The sequence below is a fragment of the Lissotriton helveticus genome, chromosome 7, assembly GCF_964261635.1.
Source record: "Lissotriton helveticus chromosome 7, aLisHel1.1, whole genome shotgun sequence".
Taxonomy (NCBI): domain Eukaryota; kingdom Metazoa; phylum Chordata; class Amphibia; order Caudata; family Salamandridae; genus Lissotriton; species Lissotriton helveticus.
This window is the reverse complement of record NC_136068.1, coordinates 171,833,258-171,858,495: the sequence shown is the minus strand read 5'-3', so window position 1 is coordinate 171,858,495 and position 25,238 is coordinate 171,833,258. Positions and strand designations below refer to the sequence as shown.

The window sequence follows — 25,238 nt, the reverse complement described above, 5'->3', positions numbered from 1 at the left end:
CCAGGCTGTGTATTACAGTCTGGTGGGGAACATGCACAGTGCGCAGGACTGTTTGGCCGGCCGAAGACGGCTACCAAGCAATCATGCGCACTGGGGAGTGCCACCACTCCTGCCCTACTCAGTGGGCAGCCCAGCCATGCCCCGTCCCAAACCTGGATACACCGTAAGTAAATACACTATGCAGGCTGTCCTCTTTGTGTCTTTTATGAATTATTTTTCTAGAAATTGTCAAGCTTATGTTTAGGCCAGAATTATTGCATATTCATATGTTCAGAACTGATGTTTGAGTTTTGTTCTCATATTGCTGATGCTATTTCCCTCGTACCAGAGGGTAATTGCTACTATGACTGTTATTTTTTCATGACTTGTATTCACTGTAAAGCCATTAAACACATGCTGAACAATTGACCTGCACTCAGTGGAGCAGTCATTCTGTGGACTGGGCTACTGTCAGGGATGCATGAATTATGCAATAATGAAGGATCAGATTATGCAATAGGGTTAGCAAAACTGGCAGAGAAATGCCAGCTAAAGCAAAAAAGCCACATTATGCATATTGTCAAGGGTTTAAAGTCAAAATAGGTGGCGCGGGCTCTGTCTTTATTCTCTAGATATTTTGAAATGTTACTAGCTACAGAAAGAATCACAGGGATAAACAAATGCATAGGTTCCTTAAGGGAGAAAACTATACATATTCAGAACACCCTACTATTCACCAACCATTAATTATTTTGTTTTACCTGGGAGTATTTACCTGGGAGTATTTGAGCCCAATTTTATCAACAACTACCGTCCAGAGTAAAACTCTTAGTGCAAAAGATATACATTAGGCTGAAACAAGCATGTACGCACTCTTTTCCTGTAATATAAATTGTGCCTCTTTTATTCTGGGCATTTCAGCTATGTTTTAAAACCTGCCTTCAATTTTGTGTATTTCCTGGGTTGACACTAGAAGCTTTCCGGTGACACTTCTTCTTTTAGCATCAACCTACCCCGCAGAACAGTAGTGTAGTGTGCATTACATATTTATTATGTGTGTGTCTCACTAGGAGGCACTTTAAGAAACAAGACTAAATGCTAAGTGTGTAGGATTCTATGAAACGCTGAGCTCTGTACTGATTTAACTGATTTTTTGGGGACAGTGAGATGTTGTGGACAATGTGATGTACACAAGAATTTGTATGGATTTGGAAATTAAACTTAATTATAACAAATAAGTACCCATTATTTTAGCTATAGAGAAAAGCCCTTTCTCCCTATCCATTAACTGGTGATTTAACTGTACCAGATATTGGCAAAATACTCACTTTTTCAGTATCTGCATACAGTAATAAGGAAGTAAAATGCGACCAATTACCTTTTGCAAAGTGTTGAGAACTGACCAGCACTTCACATGCAGGGTTAGTAATTTTTGATCAGTTTGAGCTACCTATGTTATTTGGCAGACATTTTCAAACTATATAGGACATGGTGGGTTAGGCAGAAGATTTGGTAAATCCACAATTATGGGTAAAGCAGAAGAAAATCGTAAAATTATGAGTCAACCCTTGATTGTAGTACAACTCTCTCCTGAGACCTCCCTAAAAGGTGACCTATCCCATGAAAAGCAAAAAATCCTTCCACTGTTAGGGTGAACCATGGCACGTGCATCTTAGACCAATCACCCAGCCATATAGTTAAAAATGGGGCTGAATAAGAACTATGGTGTATGTTTACACTGCGTTTCTGTTGTACAGAAGCCTATGCATCAATTCGCTCATGTATCTGAGGAACACACATTTCACTTAAAAATCCTTATATATCTCTGGAGGCAAGGGAGATCTCCATCTGGAAATGCCTAGATTCATCCAATCGAAAATTCAAGCTCTGTCCGAAGTATATTAAACTTTCCACATTGCCTTATGCTCTTTTAACCCATCCTTAGGTGAATAAATCACCAACCGAGGAAAAACTAAAAAACCCCCATCAGACAACCGACCCCACCAAAAACATTTTTTTTCTTAAATAAGTAACTACCGTAAAATTGAATGTTTAAGAGCAGAGTCCACTCATTAACAAAATTATTAAATTAATGATGAACTATGGACAGCCAGAGGATAATAAACTAAGGAAATCCTTCCTCATGTGTGAGCATGAAAGGAACTTACCTTTTCCAATGCACGCCTGCAGACTGCTCTTCAACCCTAAGATCATTTGACATTTTGACCCTAATAGCCAAGTGCTGCCTCTATTCTATCCAGCTTCATGTTATGTGTTTATGAACTATAATCTCTTCTACATAAGATAGTTGATGGATGCACTTAGTGCCTATTGGTGGATATGTGCATAATGGAATCGCTTTCACTTAATTCTAGGAGAGCTTCCATCTCTCAGATGGGTCTTCACACCTGAAGTCTGTCGGTTACTCAGGAGAAGCTTTCTATTGCTGTAAGCTATTAACAAAAGCAAGCTTCGTAGTAGTGATTTGGCACTCTCCGGAAAGGGATCTAAGTTCCATCAAATCTTGTACTTACCCTGTCTCAAAGGAAATTTGCATAGTATGGCTGAAACAATCTCTATGAGAATGGCATCTGAGAATGGGGCGTTATTTCGGGTTGCGCAAAGCATACCTTGGGAATATTCTTCAAGCATGACTTCATTAAGCATCAACATTAAACTGGTGTTTAATCATAGAGCAGGAGAAGGTCTCAAGCCATGCAGACCCCTGTAAGGAGTGAGGTACCCCTGAAGCATAGGCTGAGAGGGGTTATTCCAAGATGTGATCATGGCTACCTACAGAAAAAAGACTTCCCATGACACCAAACTTCAAGATGGCCACTGTTCTCTCAACGCCACCTGGCTACCCAGGACGTTCGACCCACCTCAGCGGCTCATTACCACCAGCTGTGAGTACCAGTTTTAGGAATCATGGTGTGTACCAAACTGCAAATATCCCTGACCTTCTGCATGACTTTGCGTTTTTATGATGTTTGATGTACTCTGGGCTGATAACCAAGGCACTAAAGTGACCAGAAAGCAACCCAGCCTCGAAGATTTCTAGTAGAGGCCAGATGAAAGAAGGTGCAAGTACTTAAGGAGTTACTTACACTACCACACCAAGAAAAGTTTCTTTCTTTGTTCCTGTGCTTTGCCTGTGAAGGGAGGGGGCAACATGCGGTCCATGAGTGAGCCACATAATCTACCTGGTACAAATCATGACACCATCCCCCCACCTCATTCGGATTTCTCTTTATCCTTAGGTACTGGTTCATGCTCTGTAATAGTGTAAATGCTGCGTAAAATAAGTTGTGAAAAGTAACCCAATATTTTTCATGCCTTTTCTGAGGTAGGTTATGAAAGATCTTTGCCAGTGTGATTTGAAGATTTGTGGACCCACATCCTCCCCTTCCTTATCATTATTATTTCAGTTAATAGCGTTTTTTTTTTTTGCGGTTTTATTCTTCCTGGTTTCCTATTTTTGTTGTGGGTAACATGCATACTTCCCTACGTTCCATGAAACAATCGTGGGCTTACCATTGGGTGCAAGAAGTGCTATTCTACACCCATTTTTGCATTAGAGAACATTTGTGTCAAATAAAGCAACATATTTTCGAGCAATAGTCTTACCGCCAAATGAAACGTCACCTTTTCCCTTCCTGCCTAATGAATTACATTTAGAAATTTCCTCGGCTCCCAATAGTTAGATCAAACCATATTTCTAATATCAAGCAGTGCACTTGGGTATTGGTTGTGTGATGTGTTGTGCAAGGGTTGTCATTTTAAAAAGTAAGGTCTCCATCCTCTCCTTTTGCTGACTTTTTTCTTTCCCCTGATTTCGCTTACGATGAGCCGCCTAAACAAGGAATTTTTAAAACTGCTCAAAAATGTAATTTAAATGGAAAGTTGTGACTTTTTTTGAAGCTCTAACCTTTCAACTTTCTAAAGTTGGGTATTTTGTTCGCTTTCCACAATTTCACCAATACCCCTCCAAAAATATATATTTGCTGTACAATTTACCTGCATAATCATATTCCTGTGTGAATGGATTTTTGACACACTTGGGTTAAATTTCATCAACTTTTTAATGTAAAAAGGTTGCAAAATGTTTGAAGCTTCCAGATGTGGAGCCATATGAAGATATACTGAGGAAATGCACCGAACCTCTACTACCTTCCCTTTAGAGATACTCAGAGGTGGGAATCTACTGCGAACCTAGAATTTACTGGGAAGTTTTACCATCACGAGAGCCCATTGAACAATATTTCTAAAAGCTATTCAAGAGGTACAAACTGCTCTGGTGGGAAGAATAACACATTTCCTGTCCCAGACAGACACTGACAGGCTATCCATGGATACTTGCAGCTCATCTGGTCCTGCAAGTGAAGCATTTCTGGGTAGCCTACATAGCGCCCTCGGGTCCGCTACGTGTATCTTCTGAGAAGGAACATCCAGATTGATGTTCTGTGGAATAAAGTACCAGGTAAATGATCTCTGCCTTGTCAAAGTCATTTGGCAACATTTTAGGACTTATTGCTTCATTTCATGATGCCCAGCTGATTATGAATACAGTCGCTAACAAGAAAACTCTTGTTATTTTTGGCCGCCTGGTTTCTAAATCTAACCTGAGTCCAACATGGAGGAATGATAAGACACAAATGAACACATGAACAAAGTACTTACCTTTTTATCTCTCTCAATGTGCTGTATCAAAAATAATTGATGGTCTCGTTGGTAAAATTAATCAAATATGTTTTCGAATGATGTACCCTCCTCAATTCAGGCAACCCATCCATTGGCGACTTTGTAATTATGCGAAGACTATCCAGACTTGCAGAGTATTATTAGTTACTGTTAAATCACTACGATACAGTAATTGTCCATTATCGACTATGTTATATTGTGTGATGCTTTCAAAGGACATCAGGCTTTAGCATTACTTGAGAATAAGTAATGACACTTTATAAGTGTAAATATTGTGAGTGTAATTACAAAGCCACCAGATATGGAGTCTGTAAAGTAATAGTCATACAGCAAATTGAGAAAGATGATGTGGTCAGTAGTTTTCAGGCTAACCAGCAGCCGCGGGCCGTGGAGGGCGTTACGGTGGGGCAGGGAGGCGGGTAGGGGGAGGGTGCTAAAAACAGGCATATGGATCATTGCAGGTAAGTACACAATTTAATTAATAAAACGAAATTCGTAGCGCGCACAGCATTGCTTTTTGCCATGCAGTGCGCGCTACGAATTTCGTTTTATTAATTAAATTGTGTACTTACCTGCAATGATCCATATGCCTGTTTTTAGCACCCTCCACCCCGCCCCTCCCCCTCCCCGCCTCCCTGCCCCACCGTAACTCCCTCCACGGCCCGCGGCTGCTAACCAGTAACTTTCAACATCTGGAAGACCTTCGGCTCCATCCAAGCCCATCTAAACAGAGGTCCTACCTTGCCCCGGCGCTCATCCAGTTGTCAGAAGAACAGAGATATCTGCCGTAGTATAAGTTCTAAAGCGGATCAGTGCTTAGATGAATTCAGGAAGAAAAGTTCTCTGGGAACTGAAGTATCAATGGATGCGACTGCCTGTGGTATTCGACCAGGTCAGTTCAAATTGTCCTTTCAGAATTGTTTGCCAAAAGACCAAGAATTACAAGTCTTTGAAAACAAAGCACATTGAACATCCAGTTTCAGATGAATGACATGTTTACTTTCCTGCCCAGAAGATTTTCTATTCAAATAATAAGGTATCAACATTCTATAGGTCATAACATGAATTTCATGTATTTAGTAGCATACATCAAGAGTGGTGTCCTTCCAGACATTGCTCTATTCAGTTCCTTTTTGCTGAACTCACTCGAGAAAAAAAGAGTCCCCTTAAGATAAGTTGGGCAAACCACCAGCCTGCCATGTAAGCAAAGACTCTAGCCTAAAACTCCCATCACGAAAGACTGTCTAAAGAACTGAGAGATCATCTCCTGTCTGGAAAGGACCTCTATGCCCTCCTTGCCTCTCCACCGACTCTTTTAAAATGGGAAATTATAAGATATAAAGTTAGCTTGTAAAATGTAGGGCCTTATTTAGAGTTTGACTGTGAGGTTACTCTCTCAGAAACATAGCCAGTCTATCTGTGCATTATATGCACCTTAAAGAAGGCATAAGGGATATCCGTCACATTTATGATGGAGTAACCTATTCACCAGACTCGAAATTATGCTCTTAATTTCATATCATTGAGAATAAAAGCTTGACAAATGCTGTGTTACTGTTGACAGGAGCATCTCTGTATGCTGGCATGCTAACCTACAGCTTTCACACAACACCCTAATTTCAAGAATATTTAAGGACTGCATCCTTACAGTGAAGAATGTCACTCACCTCATGATCAATGTGTAGTTTGTGATCCTTCCAGGCCTGAAGGGATTTGTACAAATCTGTGTCACACTGAACGGTGTCATTTGCCAAGATGAAGCATCTGCCCCAGAGAAAAAGAATCAAAGAGAAATAGAGGACACAAAATGAGGTCAGAAATGTATTTTAGCCGATTAACAGAGACTATGCAGAATCAAGTTTACACCAGCAATGTAAGCAATAATCCATTTACACACGCACACACCCACATATATGTGTGTATATATATATATATATTGCCACAAATCCCTCAGAGAGAGAATTAGTCCGCACTCACAAAGAGATTCTTCCCAAGTTACCTTTATTAGTCAAGGTTATTCAGCAATTTCGGGTTACAAATTCCTCCACTAGACACACTCAGAAGTGTCCCACGCATTGGACGTTTGCTTTACATTGCAGCACATTTGAAATATGTTTTTATTTTAGAAATTAACACATTTCCCTTTGTTAAACCTGTTTCATCTAGGGATTTGATTTTTTAGCAAAGCCTTGTCTGGTAAGATTATTTTTAAATTTTATTTTTGTTGGCGATGATAGCAAAGAAGGCACAAAGTATACAATTAGCAAGTCAGTTATCACATACGGACCAGGCAGGCCCGGTCCAAAAAGGGGGTACACAGACAGATGTGGCCCACATCCCGGAGGCAGGGCGGCGTCACGGGGAAACCTGTGAACCAATTAAAGGAATTCGCTCTTGTGCTTCCAAAATCACATAAACAATATCAATATCTACGCCAATTTTCATTTATGATGCAGTGCCAACCTAAACAACAACAGAACAGCAACGAAAAAACCCCCATGAATGGCATTTGTAACGCTGATACAGTCACATAAGGAGAGAAAGGCAAGGGCCCACTAAAGCGCGGTCCTTATAATATAGTGTGGTCAAATGGTAGTCACAATGAAAGACATATGCACGCAACAAGGAATATCGGCATGGCACAGGGGACTGCTACACTGCCTCCCAACCCCCCGCCCCAGAACCCCCCCCACCTTCATCAGACTCCGAGGAAACGGAGGAAAACAGCTCCGCGCTAGTAGCGTCAGAGTCCTCCCCCTCCATCCCCTCAATACACATGGCTCTCCAAGCGAGCAAGTCATCCTGGAGCTTCCCATCCCTGCGTGTGCTCTGCATATGTGTCTCCTCTGCCAAGGCCCATTCCCTGGCGTCTCGCAACCAGCTAGGGATTTCAGGCGCCCTCTGTCCCATCCAGGTAATGGCCACCCGCCTCCTCGCCAGAACCAACAGGAGTTGCAGCAATTTGTAGGATAGACCCCTCTTCCTGGGTTTGGGCACTAGCGCCAGTAGACAGTGAAGCGGGTCTAATTGCAAGCTAAGGTGTGTAATCCGGGCAATGCGCGCTACCACCTCAACCCAAAAGTCATGTACCAAGGGGCACTCCCAAGCCAGGTGAAGGAAACCCGCCCCCTCTGCACTACACCTCGGGCAATTATGGCTCCTATCCGGGGAGATACGGTGGAGGGAGGCAGGCGTCTGGTAAGATTATTAAATTAATACTTTCTTGCCGTAAAGCGACACAAAGCAGTGCATAGTGGCTTATACTAAACAAGGATTTTCAATCCAATAGGTCTCGCATTTATGAGAGTTTAAACTATTGGCATTGTAAATGACAACGCCTTTTATTTATGTGTTGTTTTTATAACCGATAAATAAAAGGCATTGTCATTTATAATGCCAACAGCTTAAACTCATGCAAATGTGAGACCTATTGCATTGCAAATGTGTGCTACAAAAACTAGGAGAGAGCGTGTGTCAGGACAACGCTATTTGAGAAAATAGTGCTCGGAGGCTGTAATTAAACCCTACCGAGCAACAACACACGGAACAGGGGGTGTCGCCATGGGAGGTTACAAAATGAGACAAGGCGGTACTAAGGAAGGACTACTAAGCCTTTTGATCAATGAAAAGCCACAGTTTACAGTGGAAAATGACACAAGCCTCAAATCCCTACCTCAATACAGCATGCGCTGCCCAGGCTCGACCTAAAAGGGTGCCTTTGGATTGCAAAATACCTTTCACTGTGGATAGTACATACCTTGTGCCACTTTGCGTTGTGGTGCACCAAAACAATGCCTTCGTACATCTTGGCCTTTGTGTGTCTTTTCCTCACTCTTTCATCCCTGCTTTCACCCTTTGTCACTGTTTTCTTGCCTTTCACTACCCCCTTGTTCCTTCCTCTCCTCTCCTCTCTCTTGGTCTTGGTTAAAGACTGATGATGAAAAATAAATCTTGCACCAACAACTGAGTCTTAGTGACCACTTCCTGCAAGCACTGGCACAAATAAAGCAGTGGTCGCCTATAATCTGTATGAAAAAAAACATTTCATCTACATACATATACACAGTGAACATTTGTTCACTGTGACGCCAGCACTGGGGCCAGCAGACATTGTCACAGCCTCACACCCATGCCTTCATGCAGACATGCTATTCAACGTCACTGGAAAAAAAGAGGGGGCCTTATTCATTCATTATTGCATGCAAGGGAATGCACGAAGATGTCTGTGGACCAGAGGAATGCAGACAAGAAGGAAGAGTTAAAGTAAGCAGCGCCCCTTCTTCACATTTGAGATGTGAATGTATTTTGGAAGGGGAACATCACTTACAACGCAACTTTTACCACGCAGTGCTTTTACATCGCAGCTTTTACAACGCAAACCATTACAACGCATTGCGCTGGGGGGCGCTCTAGGATAGGGAATATATTTAATTTACTATCCAACACCTTCCCTACTATCCATGGGGACTGGAGTTGGAATAGTAAATTAAATAATTCACTATCCAGCGCCCCAAAGCACTATGCGTTGTAATGGTATGCGTTGTAAAACTCGCGTTGTAAAAGCATGCGATGTAAAAGCATGCGCTGTAATGTCGTACATCCATTTTGGAATATGTTCAAGCAATCCAAATATATATGTCTGGCTCCTTTTATTGCCTAAGTATCAAACCTTTCAAAACTCACATTCAACAGGAATGTCTGTGAAATATTTTCATGGAAACAACACAATTCTTGTAGAATATGGATGTTGTTCAATGGGGTGGGGAATAGGTTCAATTTGACCAATTTGTCACAAGAAAATTATTCTGTGATCATGACTGTGTATTTACACAGCTCCAAAACACTCTCCTAAGCTTTATCATTGTCCTTTGTTTAACCACAATCCTCTTCATTAAAATCACCCATAACATGAGCGTTTTACTTGCAATCATTGACCACTGTTGTTGTGCCCTGCAGTTGGAAGCTTCAACCATTTCTGACTTTTAGATGATCAACTGCATACCTCTTGTTCACCCGAGTTTTTAAACTTATGGTAACAACTGAGGCAGAACCTCAATGGGTATTTTTCCATTAGCAAAAACCCAAACGAGGAATAAAGAACTCCTGGTGGAAACTCGTGGTTAATTTGTAAAAAAAAATAAGTGCTGGGGCTCTCGTCAGGAGACAGATTACACCAGCCCATTTCTCCTGTTAGCGCCGTCTAAAACAGAACTAACTACTTACCATGAAAGTGGGGAGAGGGTGTGGCCTAATGGCAAGAGCTGCAGACTTTAAAATTGGGGAACCAGGTTCGAGTCTCTGCCTCGGCTCAATATCCTGTGAATCTGGGGAAATTATTTACTCTTCTTGTGCCTACCATAAATTAATGTGTCCTTAACTGGCACTCCTGAAAAGTGCCGGTGTTGATGATTAAGTGCTGGTGCTGAGCACCGGAAACCACTGGCTCAAATTAAGCACTGTTTTCCCCTGCGCTGATGCTAATTGCAGCTGTCTAGCACCAACGCAGGCACTCTTGCACAATAGTGCAAAAGTGCCTGCATGGAGGGGAACGATAGTTTATGTGCAGAAAGGTGTCCCTTCCTGCCCATAAACAGTCACCAATGGCTTTTTGTAACTTCCATGTGTGCTGCAGAATGCAGTGCACATAGAAGTTGCAACTTGTCATTTTATTTTCAAGATTGTTCATGTGCAGGAAGGGATAACTCCCTGCACATAAACAATGAATGGTGTTTGCTGTTTCTATATGTGCTGCACAATGCAGCACCCTTTACAAAAAAAAGCAAAAACAAGGAGAAATAAAGCATTTCTGCTTGTTTCGCCAGGGTAAGACCAGGTTTTTTTTGGGTCTTAATTTTGGCCCTATCCCATATTTACACCACCCTTGTAAATACAGGGCAGCGTCAAAATGAATGGTTGTTGCCCTCAGCAACACCCATTGCTCACCCCTTACATGTTAAGTATAGTGTGAAAGGGGAGGTTATTTACAAGGCAGCGTGAAGCCACGTTAAGTGACTCAACACTGCATTGTGAATAAGGCAAAGCTTGTATTGCCACCACAACATCACTAAAAGTGACGTTCTGATGGCGATAGGGGCTTGTAAATATGGCCCAAAATGTTTTGAGAATCAACGGATGTATGACGTTACAACGCATACTTTTACAACGCCTACCTTTACATCGCAAGTTTTACAACGCATACCATTACAACGCATAATGCTTTTGGGCGCTGGATAGTGAATAGTTTAATTTACTATTCCAACTCCAGTCCCCGTGGATAGTAGGGAAGGTGTTGGATAGTACATTAAACCTATTCCCTATACTAGAGCGCCCCCCAGCGCTATGCGTTGTAATGGTTTGCGTTGTAAAAGTTGTGTTGTAATGGTAGTTCGTTGTAAAAGTTTCGTTGTAAAGGCTGTATACCGTTGGCTACTAATGTGGTGCACACACATCCCCTGTCAGGAGTCTCTAATCTTACGTCAAGTAATATATTTCTTTCTGTCATTGCTTTCCCATCAGCGATCACATAAACCGAACTATTACATTGACATACGCACAACATAAAAATGGCTGCAATTCCAAACTGGTGTTAAACTTTCAAATAGGCGAGGTCGAGGTCTTGTCAGGTCGATGTAACAGTCAGGCCAATGTAGTGGTAGTTAAGGCAGCAACATATAAAGAAAGACAAGTCGTTTATGCGCCTCTGGCCTGGTCGCCCCCCTGCTCCTCTCCGCGCCTGCCAGAGAGCCCCTGCTGACCTGCTGACCGAGTCCTCTTCACCGTCGCCGACAGCAGCGCCCCAGCCGCCGCTGGGCCGCCCGCTCTGCCGGTCCCGTTCCCGCCGCTTCCTGCCTGCGGCCCCGCCCCCTCGCCAGACGATTGGGCAACCCCTTCCCGCCTCCCAGCTGACCCGCCCTAACTGCTCCCTTCTTAAGGGGACCCCGCCTGCATCTGGGGAGCGACCACTGCGCCTCTGGCCTGGTCGCCCCCCTGCTCCTCTCCGCGCCTGCCACAGAGCCCCTGCTGACCTGCTGACCGAGTCCTCTTCACCGTCGCCGACAGCAGCGCCCCAGCCGCCGCTGGGCCGCCCGCTCTGCCGGTCCCGTTCCCGCCGCTTCCTGCCTGCGGCCCCGCCCCCTCGCCAGACGATTGGGCAACCCCTTCCCGCCTCCCAGCTGACCCGCCCTCCCTGCTCCCTTCTTAAGGGGACCCCGCCTGCATCTGGAGTGCGACCACTGCGCCTCTGGCCTGGTCGCCCCCCTGCTCCTCTCCGCGCCTGCCACAGAGCCCCTGCTGACCTGCTGACCGAGTCCTCTTCACCGTTGCCGACAGCAGCGCCCCAGCCGCCGCTGGGCCGCCCGCTCTGCCGGTCCCGTTCCCGCCGCTTCCTGCCTGCGGCCCCGCCCCCTCGCCAGACGATTGGGCAACCCCTTCCCGCCTCCCAGCTGACCCGCCCTCCCTGCTCCCTTCTTATGACGCCCCCAGAGCGACCGCGCAGCGGACGCGCGCAGCGGGAGCACCGGTTGAGCGCCGAAGGTGCGCCAAAGGTAAGCCCGTCTGCGCCTGTCCGCGCCTGGACCGCGCCCAGTGCCAGGACCCCTGGCCCCCACCGCCGGAAGCCGACCCGACGGACCTACGACGCCACCAAACTCAACGCACTCAACACCGGCCGAACCCCGGGCTGCTACCGAGCCACACCGAGACGCACCCACGGACCCTTCAGCTGCCACTCCTGCAAGTTCACCTGCAACCGGACCCACGCCACACCAGCACCCACCAAGCCGAACTCCAGCAGCACCCACCTGAAGTGCATCCTGCTCAACACCCGCTCCGTCCACAGACACGCCGTCGAGCTCTGGAACCTGCTCGACACCACAGACCCAGACGTCGCCTTCCTCACGGAAACCTGGATGAACGCCTCCTCAGCGCCCGACATCGCCATCGCCATCCCAGAGGGCTACAAGATCACCCGGAGAGACCGCGCCAACCAGACAGGAGGAGGCATCGCCATCATCCACAGGAACACCATCCGCATCACGACCAACACCGACGACACCCTCGCACCCGCCGAACACCTGCACTTCCAGATCCACGTCAACCCCAAGACCACCCTCAGAGGCACCCTCATCTACAGACCCCCGGGACCACGCACACAATTCAGCGAGGACATCGCAGACTTCATCAGCCCACACGCCCTCCCCTCCGCCGACTACATCCTCCTCGGGGACCTCAACTTCCACCTGGAGAACAACAACGACCGCAACACCACCACCCTGCTGGACAACCTCGCCAACCTCGGACTCAAGCAACTGGTGACCACCCCCACCCACTACGCCGGACATACACTCGACCCGATCTTCTCTTCCAGCAAGGACATCGCCTTCAGCCACGCCACGGGACTCCACTGGACGGACCACAACTGCGTCCACTTCAGCTTCAGAAGGACCACGCTCCACCATCACCAGCAACAGGCTCCCTGCAGAAGCTGGAACAAGATCACTGCAGACCAGCTCGCTACTTCCCTGAGCAAGAACCCTCCCACCAGCACAACAAACCCCAGCCAAGCAGCCACCAACCTCACGAAATGGATCAGCGACTGCGCAGACGACCTCGCCCCGCTGAAGACCCCGCCGTGCAGACCCAGCAGCAAGAAAGCCCCATGGTTTAACGACGAACTCAAGAGCTCCAAGAAGAACTGCAGAGCACTCGAGAAAACCTGGCGCAGAGACCCAACACCGGACAACATGACTGCCCTCAAGCTCGCCACCCGAAAACACCACCAGCTGATCCACGCCACCAAGAAAACCGCATTCAAGGAACGACTGGACAACAACGCACACAACAGCAAGGAACTCTTCAACATCGTGAAAGAGCTCTCCAACCCCAACGCCGGAAACAACGACATCACCCCTTCGCAAGACCTCTGCAACTCCCTCGCCTCCTACTTCCACAACAAGATCGCGGACATACACAACAGCTTCAGCACTCAACCGACGCACGCCACGACCGAACCACCGCCCCCCACCACCACCCTCCGCGCCTGGACCCCGATCAGCACCGAAGACACCACCCGCACGATGAACTCCATCCACTCCGGATCTCCGACAGACCCCTGCCCTCACCACGTCTTCAACAAGGCCGACGCTGTCATCGCACCCCACCTGCGGGACATCATCAACACCTCCTTCGACATCGCCACCTTCCCGGAGAGCTGGAAGCACGCCGAACTCAGCGCTCTACTCAAGAAACCATCAGCAGACCCAACCGACCTCAAGAACTACCGCCCCATCTCGCTGCTCCCGTTTCCAGCCAAAGTCATCGAGAAGACCGTCAACAAGCAACTGGCCGCCTTCCTCGAGACGAACGGTTCCCTCAACCTCTCGCAGTCTGGCTTCCGGGCCAACCACAGCACCGAGACCGCCCTGATCGCAGCTACCGATGACATCCGAGCCCTGCTCGACAACGGAGAAACAGCGGCCCTCATCCTCCTGGACCTCTCCGCGGCCTTCGACACTGTCTGCCACCGTACCCTAGTACAGCGCCTCAGCAACGTCGGAATCCAGGAGAAGGCACTGGAGTGGATCACCTCCTTCCTCGCCGGAAGGACACAGAGAGTCCGCCTCCCCCCGTTCAGATCGGAGGCCACCGAAGTCATCTGCGGCGTTCCTCAAGGCTCCTCGCTCAGCCCAACACTCTTCAACGTCTACATGAGCCCCCTCGCAGCCATCGCACGCCAGCACAACCTGAACATCATCTCCTACGCCGACGACACCCAGCTGATCCTCTCCCTCACTAACGACCCCGCCACCGCCAGAGCCAACCTGCACGAAGGGATGACAGACGTAGCCAAATGGATGTCGAACAGCCGCCTGAAACTGAACTCGGACAAGACGGAAGTCCTCATCCTGGGATCCTCACCCTCCGCCTGGGACGACTCCTGGTGGCCCCCCGCCCTGGGCAGCGCACCCAAACCAACAGACCACGCAGGCAACCTGGGCTTCATCCTGGACTCCTCCCTCTCCATGACCAGACAAGTCAACGCCGTCTCCTCGTTGTGCTTCAACATCCTGCACATGCTACGTAAGATCTTCCGATGGATCCCCACCGAGACCAGGAAGACGGTCACCCAGGCCCTCGTCACCAGCCGTCTGGACTACGGCAACTCCCTCTACGCCGGAAGCACCGCCAAACTCCAGAAGAGACTCCAGCGGATCCAGAACACCTCAGCACGACTCATCCTGGACATCCCCCGCCACAGCCACATCTCCGGACACCTGAGAGACCTGCACTGGCTCCCGGTCAACAAGAGAATCACCTTCCGGCTCCTCACCCACGCACACAAAGCCCTACACAACCAAGGACCAGGATACCTCAACAGCCGCCTCAACTTCTACGCTCCCAAACGCCAGCTTCGATCGACCAGCCACGCCCTCGCCGCCGTCCCCCGCATCCGAAGAGCCACCACAGGAGGAAGGTCCTTCTCCTACCTGGCCGCCAAGACTTGGAACTCCCTTCCGACCCACCTCCGCCTGACCCAGGACCACCTCGCCTTCAGGAAGCAGCTCAAGACCTGGCTGTTCGAGCAGTAGCGGACCCCCTCCCCCCAGCGCCTTGAGACCCTCCGGGTGAGTAGTGCGCTATATAAATGCTCTGATTGATTGATTGATTGATTGGTTATGATACTTTGGATGTAGATTGTGCCCCTGTCGTGAGATTTCAGGGTACTTTGAACCCAACTGGAACTATTCCAACCATTTCGAAAAGCCTCACTAACCCTCAAGCTGAAAACACGCTTATAAAATGGATCGGCGAGTTAAGCGTTCAATGCCAACATATGTGTGATCTTCATGTCATGAGTTCAAACTCTGGTAAGGCCGACTCGGGCCTTCATCCTCCCTGAGGAACAGCAAACTAGGTCATGCCCGTGCCAGCGCTTAGAAGTGACAGAAATGCTACACGCAGCGCCGTATAAAAAACAAGCTATTGCTACAACAACGTGAGGCAATATTTAAATTTAGTGATATATTTACTTCCAGGTGGACACATATATCTCGAAAAAGTTACCTATGTGTGACTTTAATTGAGCTAGGGATGGTGAGCTCGTTGGTAAGGCTGCCATCGCCGCTGTACTCTCCCATGTCATTGCCAGCCTCAGGCTCGGTGGCTTTAACCTTTGAAATAAACCTCTTCGTAAGATTCTTTGTTACCACGGGCTGGTATTCATCTTCCAACTCCAAGTTAAACATGTCTCCGTCCAGTTCAATAGATACGGACCGAATGGAGCGGTTCCTCAAGTAACTTGGCTTGTATTCTAAGGAAAAACAGACAAAGAAAAAATAAATGGCACTTTAGTTCATATGCAAAAGAGCTGTGTCGTGAACTTTTGATTGCACAGTGATTGAGCGCAGTGTTAGCTGCAGCTGCCTCCTATAGCTATTGTCAGAGCAGCATCTGCAATTGACAGATGGATAATTGGCAGGATGTGCAAAGAGACGGGTGATGCAGATGGACCATAGAGAGCGCTGGTATTTTATTATTCTATTGAACATGTGTTTGGCCATACCCACACTAACCGCCAGATGGCAGTAGTAGACAATGCAACAAGCGGACCTTTGCAAAGCTTTGAGATCGACTAAAACCGCATTTTGACGTTTTTAGCTCAATGGTAACTCGTTTTACTCCGACATATATACCTGTTTGAACCCCAAGATAGTCTTACTTTCGAAAGACTCAATAAAATGTTTCTGATTTTCAGAATATAAAAAAAAAAAAAAAAAATTCCGGTCAGCGCATGTCATCTCATTCAACCAGAGCATAAGCCTGTTGGAAACAACTGATTCTTTCCAGGAGAATTAATGAATGCATGTGTGCCTAAAGGCATAAATAAGTTTGTTTGTGCAACACTCCACAAACAGGAGATACAGTGCACTGGATTCTTACACGACTACTGCTCGTCCAAGAAAACCTCGTCAAATGCAGTACTTTAGTCATTAGGCATTTCCAGCAATTTATTGTAATTGGAAGCAAGTGCTGCCGAGACAGGATGTACGTCATTTACGTACCTCATATTTCGAAGCTGATGAAGGAACATGGAGCTGGCACGTCTCAAATGTAGCAGGAAGGCAAGTGCCATAGATTTGCTAAGGTTTTTGCAGGATTTCGCTCGATGCTGGGCAGTGCAAACCGGCGCAAGAGGCTGTGTCGATCAACTTTCCTGTGCTAAAGAGTTTTAGGGGCATATTATCAAGAAGGGCATTAAAATTATCGCCGGTTTAGCAGCAGAAAATTGCAGGTAAAGCGGCGATAAGGGGCTTGACAATATGCCCTAGAGAATTCCAATAGAAGGCCAGGTTCTGGGTCAAGGACATCAAACCTGGGCTTCTATGGGAATTCTCTAGGGCATATTATCGAGCCCCTTATCGCTGCTTTAGCAGCAGTTTCCTGCCGGTAAAGCGGAGATAATGTTTGCTCCGTTCTTGATAATATGGCCCATGGACGGGTGAAGAGGATGTGGCCTAATGGCTAAAGTGGTCGCTTGGAAACCGGGTTCGAGTCGCGTCAGGGACGCTCCACATGCTGTGATTCTGGGAAAATCACTTAATCTAGCCATGCTGAACAAAAATGAATTTGTCGGTCTGTAAGGCAACTGGTGCTCGTAAAGCGCTCTGACACCTTTGGGCCAAGTTCGTGTTATGTAATAAATAAATACGTTATTGATGCAAACCAAATCGACTAAAATAGCCCGACCTGACTTTGGAGCAAATCCAAGCCAAATCTTGTGAGAACAAGGGGGTAGAGTCATATGGGGTGATATACCTATGCACTTCATGTCTGAATAAAAAACATAAAACATTTTTTATTGTGTTTTTCTGTCACTGCAACTTCGTGCAAGTGTCTGCTTGTTGAAATTTGTACTAAAGGACAGGTATAAAAGTATAAATGAAGCCCATGCTGGGCAATGCTGGATCATCTTTGCACCACAGCAAACAGCTGAGCGTTGCATAAAACAGACTTTTTTTCAAAGCACCACCGATTACGCCATTGATGCGGTCCTGGTGTTGCACAATTTTTAACTGTCGCGCAACGCATTGCTCGCAGCGCAGGGCCATATGTTTTCATGCATCCCTCTGCTGCATGAAGGATAGTAAATCCAGGACCAAGGCATGATTCTTATTGTATGGTGCCCTTACCCACATTCAAGGAGATGTCCCTAAAATTTCAGAGGTCAACGTTCTAAAGAACATATCCCAAGAACACAGGAGATGGAGGGGTGAAGCCAGGGACTTAGTTTCAGGGGGCTGTTTGGAACGCGACACCCCCCAAATAAATGCATTTTTGGCTTGAGAGTTGGGTTTGGGGGCCCTGAGTCAGGTCTTCTATAGGGGTGAGCAAAATTTGTGTAGTCGTGCTACACAAAGCTCTGCGAAACGATAAAAAATCTCCAGGAACATGCGGAATTGCTTGTTTTGCCCGTTCGCGATGCTTTTTTCCTGTTTGCGAACGCTGTTTGTGTGCTCGGGGAGAAATATCTCCCGAACACGCATTTTTGAAGCGAGAACAAGCCAAAAATTAAGCGAAGCCGCGGACTGTGAAATTTTTGGCAATTCCGCGTTCTCCGCAGAAAGCGAAATTCCGCCAATTCCACGAGCGGAACGGAATTTACCGCCCAGGCCTAGTCTTCTATTACCTTTGTTGGTTTTTCTTACTACCTTCCTTTGATAATGAAGTTTTCATTTTTGGGGGGGACAGAAGCCCACCTAATGCAATTAAGTATTGAACCTGTTCCTCAAGGGAACAGTGTATCCCAAGCCTTGGTGATCCCTCCACCCTTTCATATACTGTTTTTTTAGTTGGTAAATTTGCGATACACATCACCCAAATCTCACCGACTAAGATATGCTGCTGGATGAAGCACGGAAACAGTACGACACAGAGTCACAGACACAAAACATCTGATCTACCATTCTCAGTTAGACCTTCGACTATACCTAACTACAAATGAATGAGAACATACTTGGGCTCTACAAGCCTCAACTCATAAACCGTATCAGACTCTGGTCTCTGATGGAATCTTCAAAACCAGGAAGGGAAAGTATAGGACTTTGTTGGTGGCGCTAGGAAATACCAATGGCAGAATGGGGCGCCGTATAGGGCACACCATGTCACGTCACTTCCCATCACCAGCAAAGGCAGACTGAGGAACCAAAAGCAGCTCTGATATAAATGCTCAAACCAGCCGGCATTCTTTGTTTCCTTCGCAACATCTCTATCCAACCACTTTCTCTTCTTCTCACTTTCTCTCTATCTTCCCCCTCCCTCCCTCTCTTGAAGTCTGCTGTGCCTGCTGCATATGAACCTCTGGGGGCTGGGGAAAGTGGAAGAGACACCAGGAGCAGCCATGGGATTTCAAAATGGGCCTCCAAGGGCCCTTTTGGGAAATGCCTGGTGGAATAAAAGACCTGTCTGGCCATGAGCAGAAGCTGACTTGATGATAAGTGCTAGGCAGTGGATGCTGGCAGCGTCGGAGAATTGAATCATTGTTAAATGTCAGTATGCCCTGCGTCACTCTAAAGGCATAGTTTAAGGGCCTTTGCGGATTACTGTTTGCAGGCCAGCGCCTGAAATCACATAAGCTCTGTTGGCAGGCGCCCACAGGCCTGTGACAGGCTCTCATCTAATCTCACCGTGGAAGGTGCCAGCATAGTGAGTCTGCGGGGAAAGTAGGGATGTTTCGTTTCTAGACAGGATGGGTCAAGAGCCGGAGCAAGATTTGATTTGATTTCGAAATTTATAGAGCGCAGCATTCACCCGAGGGCTTCAAGGCGCCAAGGCATCAAGGAGCATGGTGCTGAGGGACGGTGCCTGAGGCCTTTGTGGGGGGAGGGAGGGATCATGCAGTGGTGGGCTTGGAGGCTCCAAACCCTGTTCTGGAGCTGGACAGCCACCAATCTAGAGTATGTTTCACTTTATCAAGGTTTCAAATGAAGCCTAAGGCTGATGAGCTTCTAGCTAATTACAGATGTGAGACAGTTCTAGTAGTTACCTACTCTGGGAGGGGGCATAATCTTGATATTATTACCTCTCCACTGGTATGTGTTCCCTTCAAAACAAACTACACCCTCCTTGTTAATTACTACCTAGTAAATGTTGATATGTTATCAAACTTTTTGTTTTTCAGATTAACCCCTTCACTGCGGCGGCAATTCCGCCGCAGTGCTAGGGGGGAGGGGGGGCGCGCGGCGCTCCCATGCTCGTGATGGAACTGGTCCGTCACGAGCCTCGGGCGCGCTGTGCTTGTGACGGAGCGGTTCCGTCACGGCCCGCCTGCTTAATAGAACGTGCCGCGCAGGCGCGAAATCAGCGCTGCGCAGGCGCGGCGGCCGGGCCGTGACGGAACCGCTCCGTCACCAGCACAGCGCGACCGAGGCTGGTGACGGAGCGGTTCCGTCACCAGCATGGGAGGGGTTAATGACCTCATTCGGATGGACGTAGTAACAGTGGCTATGCTATCCGCTCTTCTCTCTGGTACCCCACCTCATTTAGAACATGAATGAATGCTGTGTTTTTCCTACTCAAGAGCAGTGGCTGACTCCACCATTGACTTAAAATAGTTTTGCGGGGCTGCCTAGGTTATGGTGGACAATCGGACACCTTTCCCATTTTCATGGTGCCCTACTTCTCTCGGACTGCCATGTCAACCATGGTGGCTCTGGACAGAAAAACTTCTACATTATCCCACATGTACTGGGCAAAAACTCCCAGCATGGCCAGGACATCAGCTCTGATTGTATTAGAGAATGATGACACTTTGGTGACTATCTTCAAGGGTATAATGGAAATGGACGCACCGCTGAGTCTGGTGGCTTAGTGGACTATTGCATCCATTAAAGGGGCCTGCGTACAACTTCACGGTCACAGGTTCATATCCTGGCGGGTCCACTCAGCTTTTCATACTTCAGGGGTCGTTAAAATAAGTACCATTGAGATGGGTAGCAGTAAACATCTGTTTTTCAGCGCCAAGATACCCTTGGGTGAACATGCGCTTTACAACTACACGTTATGTTATCTGCTACAACATCATGAAAGGGTGAACGGGCTGAAAAGCTGACTATATAAACTGGATCGTGCGAATAGGGTAAGCGATGTCTTTTAATAAAAGCACGGATCTGATGGGACGGTGGCAACCACTTAGAATGGAGATGATGTATATAAACACACATCTATTGACAGCATGACCACATTATAAGCATGCGACCCGATTCTTATTTATATGGAAATCTGAACTTAATAGATCGGAAAATATCCGGCTGGATCACGGTCAACAAATTTTACTCATGTTTAGGCCCTGAATAATATAAGCGTTACTATTAACCTGTCCTTTTCACATATTGGTGGGAAGATGGTCTGACTATATATCACCCTATTTCGGATTTTAGAAATGCACAGAAACTCACGTGGCAAAATCTGGTTTTAAAGGGGATTCTCATGACCGCTGTGTCTAATACGGACCCACTATGTCTTTGCAGATATATTTTTTCTCTCTAAAAAAGACTCGTCTACGGATGATTAGAAATTTGCCCAGCCATATTTAGGCTGGGACGGAAGTATAACCAGCCAGAAGGTATGTGTTTTACCTTGTGGTGCTTTATCTCCAGATTTAGGAATGGATAGGACATTTTATAAATAGGTACCATTATTTATTTTTTAGGCATATATTACTGACTCATAGACTGAAAGGTAGGCCTGGGGTTTTCCCCAGTATATTTACCTCGCCGGACCAAGCACATGGGGCTCTTGTGCACTCAATTTGCTATTTTAACAATTTGCACCCCCTTCCCTATTCCTACACCATCCAGTTTCTACACCACTCACTTCCACTTGAGCATGATTACCCCCATTATTGGTTAGCCTTTTGTGTTCAGATATGTAATTGGATTAAGGGATCTATTTGAAGATCTGTTCTCTTCCTTGCCCTCACTATCCTATGTCCACCGCACCAAGTAATTGGCGGGAACATATTGAGTGACTGACACGGTTGGAAAGTTATAAATCTTTTACTGTAACATTGACGCCCGATGATATTTGGGCTTACACTATGGTTTGTGTATATGTCTCCCAGCCCTGAGGAAGTCGTGAGTGTCTTGTCCCGAAGCACGAAACACATGTTGGCTGAAGTCAGAACAAGAAAAAGACAAATTAAAGCATACATCGTGTTACCATATTTGTGCTGAATTTCAAGTCATTAGCTTGTTATAATCTGTATTTTGGTGTACTAGGGCATTGACATTGATATTGATATTTTCTCATCTGTTGTATAAAACAGATCTAGACATGCAGACATGTCGTTTGATGTCTGAGGAAGGCCATCAGGCTGGTTCCCATGAGGCACAGGGTCAGACTGATTTGCATATAGCCATGTCTGAACTGGGGTGGCAGAGTGGGCTGAAGAACGGTGATGGATCAAACCCAGATCTTTTGACTGGGTGTGAGTGTTTGATTAGTTCAGATGCTCCGTCCATCACCACCCCCTTTTGTACCGATCAGGCTGGTTTAGGCACACAATTATTGTTTTTTGTGCTGATAATCTCGCGAAGTACACAATCTAGTGCCATTCACATGGGTCTTTATCCTAGTAAGTATATAGGCGCTATCTATTCCCTTTTTATTGCCTCATGTGAGCTCCCGTTCAAAACTTTTTTACTCTATTCTTTCCACGTACTGTTCTATGGATTGGATTGTCCTACATAATCTCAACTTTCAACACACACTTTGTCATACTTCTCTGAGTTATGTGCAGTTTCACAATCACGTTGCATCGGAGGACGCACTTCTTGCTTCCTCTTTGGAAAACGCTTCACTTGACACTACTCTCAAACAGCTCCATGTATACACTATTTTTTACAGGAGACATATATTTTCATGAACTGGTCGATGTTTATAATTTCTAAGTTTATTGAACCCTCGCCTTTGATATTATTTCTGGACAAGGGTTAGACTGATGAAGTATGCATGTATGGCTATAGATTATCTCTAAGCACAAACCAGCTAAGGAGCAACAAGTAAAGGAAGAAAATAAAGATGTAATCAGGCAGTGGGCATAGAAACAAAGAAAGTAATTAAAGGTTTGTGGAGAAGAGAAAAACCAGAAGGTGGTTTACCAGGAGAGCATAGGAGAGGCTCTTCACAAGATATTCAATAACCAAGAAGGCTAGAGAGAGATGAGGTGTTGCTTTGGCAGTGCTTAATTTGTGCAGGTGGTTTCCAGTACTCAGCACCGACACTCATCAGGAACGGCTCTAGTGACAGTCCACTACATGGTGGCGTTGTCTTTTTTTAATTTTGAGATGTGCACAACAACCGTGTTTATTAAGTCAATACACACTGGAAATTAAAAATTACTAGCCTCTCATGACATTATTATAGCTGGGTGGGGCCTGAAATAGTCTGAATTGTTGCACTTGCAGGAATGCGATGGTTAGGTGTTATATGGGTACTGCTACTAGCAGCTCTGGAAGGATATGGGTGATGCATGCTGCAGTGGTCTTCTGGGAAGAGCCCTGGCACTACATTTTTTTTTTACAAATTAAGCACTGTGGCTTTGGTCTGTACAGGACTGGGTTTAAGGCAGTGCAACCAGTGCAGCCACACCTGGTGCTTACCTCGGGTGTGCGCTGAATTTAAAAATAACTCTTGGGTTAAAATCACGTGCTGTAGAGTTCCTTGTGTGTCCAGCTGTTTTTAGGCAGCAATAAAATGTCAAGATAACTCTGGTGATTAATGTTGCTGTTGAAGAGAGATTGGAGTTGTGTCTAGTGGCAGTTTTGACTCATCATAAAGTAGTGCAGAGGGTTAACGGGCCTGCTATAAAGAACATGGACGATGCAGATCACAGAAATGAGGGTGAATGAACTATGAGTAGCGCTATGAAAAAAACGTAATGCATTTCAGAGAGTGGCAATGGAGAGATGAGGGACACTTGTGGAGGGTGGTAGTGAGGGAATTTGTGGAGAAGTAGCTGCAGTTTCGTCTTGCTGATTTTAGGCGTTCTGGCCGAGCCAGATTTTGGGGGGGACCCTCTTTCCACCAACTTTGAATTCTAGTACCCATTTTCTGCTTATTCAAGCACTATGATGCCACAAAATATTGAATTATATGTTAATCTTAAAGATACAGAAATGAGCATAAGTGAGCTAGAGAAGGTTCACTTTAACAGGGGCCCATGAAGGGGGGGGGCTTGGACAGTTGCCCACTTTACCATGCCCAGGGAAGGCATGTGTCTTGTCTTTTTCTTCCTACACTTTCTTGTACCATCGAGGTAAAACTAGCAACATTACAATTCACGTGTACATTTCTTTTACAAAAACTGGGTCGTAAGTGAAGTACACAGCTAATGTTGTTGAAAAGCCACAAATGTACGGAAATGGTATATATTTGATTTTTATAATAGTATGTAATACATCTCAATGATACATGTTGGTTAAGCTCACTAATACAGACGGATTTAAAATCATTTTGATATGCTGTTGGGTGTACATGTGTTTTAACCCCCAAAATGTGTTTTAATAAGAGTGCAAAAAATATTGATACCCCAGACATGCCCACTGGGACTCTCTACCCAATGAACGATTTGAACACGTTGGGCCTCATTTATGAAAAGTGATGCATCGCTGCGTGAAAACAGCGATGCATCATTTTTCACTGTGCACTCCTTGCGACACCAATGATGTGTCATATTTAATGTATGACGCATCATGTCACAAGGAGTTACAGATATGTCAGTATTTCTGACGTATCTGTAAGCACAAAAGTGACGCATTTCTGGAGTGTGTCACAAAAGTGACGCAACTCCAGCAAGGCGCCCTTTCACATGGGGCAAGCCCCATGTTAAAGGGCCTGCGTCAGTCTGTGAGGCAGGCGCAAGATTCTGACGCAACGGCGTCCTAAAAGTGACGCAGTGAAATCTCATAGATTTCCCTGCATCACTTCTACGACCCTTCCTTGCGTCAATACGCCCCCCTTGCATACACTATACCTGGCGCAGGTATAATGTGGCGCAGGGGTTTACAAAGTGACGCATCTACCTAGATGCGTCACTTTGTAAATATGGTGCAACAAGGCACATTTTTTACGCTGCTGGTGCGTCACAAAAAGTGACGCACCGGCGGTGTAAAAGTGACGCACGGCCTCATAAATGAGGCCCGTTGTGTGTGACCGTGAATGTGCGTTCGTGCGTTGAGATAGTTAAAATTCCATTCACAAAACCCAAGTTTTAAAAGTTGTGAATCTACTTTCTTGGGTTCATTCCAATGTTTGGGGAAGATTTCTGACTTGTTTGGAGTTCTCACAGAAGGACAGGAATATTCCTGGAAATGTTTGACAGTTGAGGATTTGCAGAAGTGTTCCACTGTGTGAAATTTGCTGAATGCCGATTTTCCACGTTAAAAAGACTACACCAGTAAACGATGTTGAAATGTGGATTTGAACACACAATTTGTTTCTATAGGGGAAAAGTATGTGCCCTCGAGATAAACCCTTTCCTCCAAAATCTCCAAATATATATG

General features: G+C 46.2%; 1 protein-coding gene across 4 annotated transcripts in view; it reads right to left on the bottom strand.

Moving 5' to 3' along the window:
• The window catches only part of SULF2 (sulfatase 2), a 461,118-nt gene that overhangs the window by 69,605 nt on the left and 366,275 nt on the right, over positions 1 to 25,238 (bottom strand). For all 4 annotated transcript variants that reach the window (XM_078651864.1, XM_078651862.1, XM_078651861.1 and 1 more), the window contains exons 12-13: positions 15,742 to 15,988; positions 6,348 to 6,444 (exon numbers count right to left, since the gene is read on the bottom strand). In XM_078651864.1, coding sequence (XP_078507990.1) covers positions 6,348 to 6,444; positions 15,742 to 15,988 — 344 coding nt within the window. The remainder of the gene's footprint in view (positions 1 to 6,347; positions 6,445 to 15,741; positions 15,989 to 25,238) is intronic.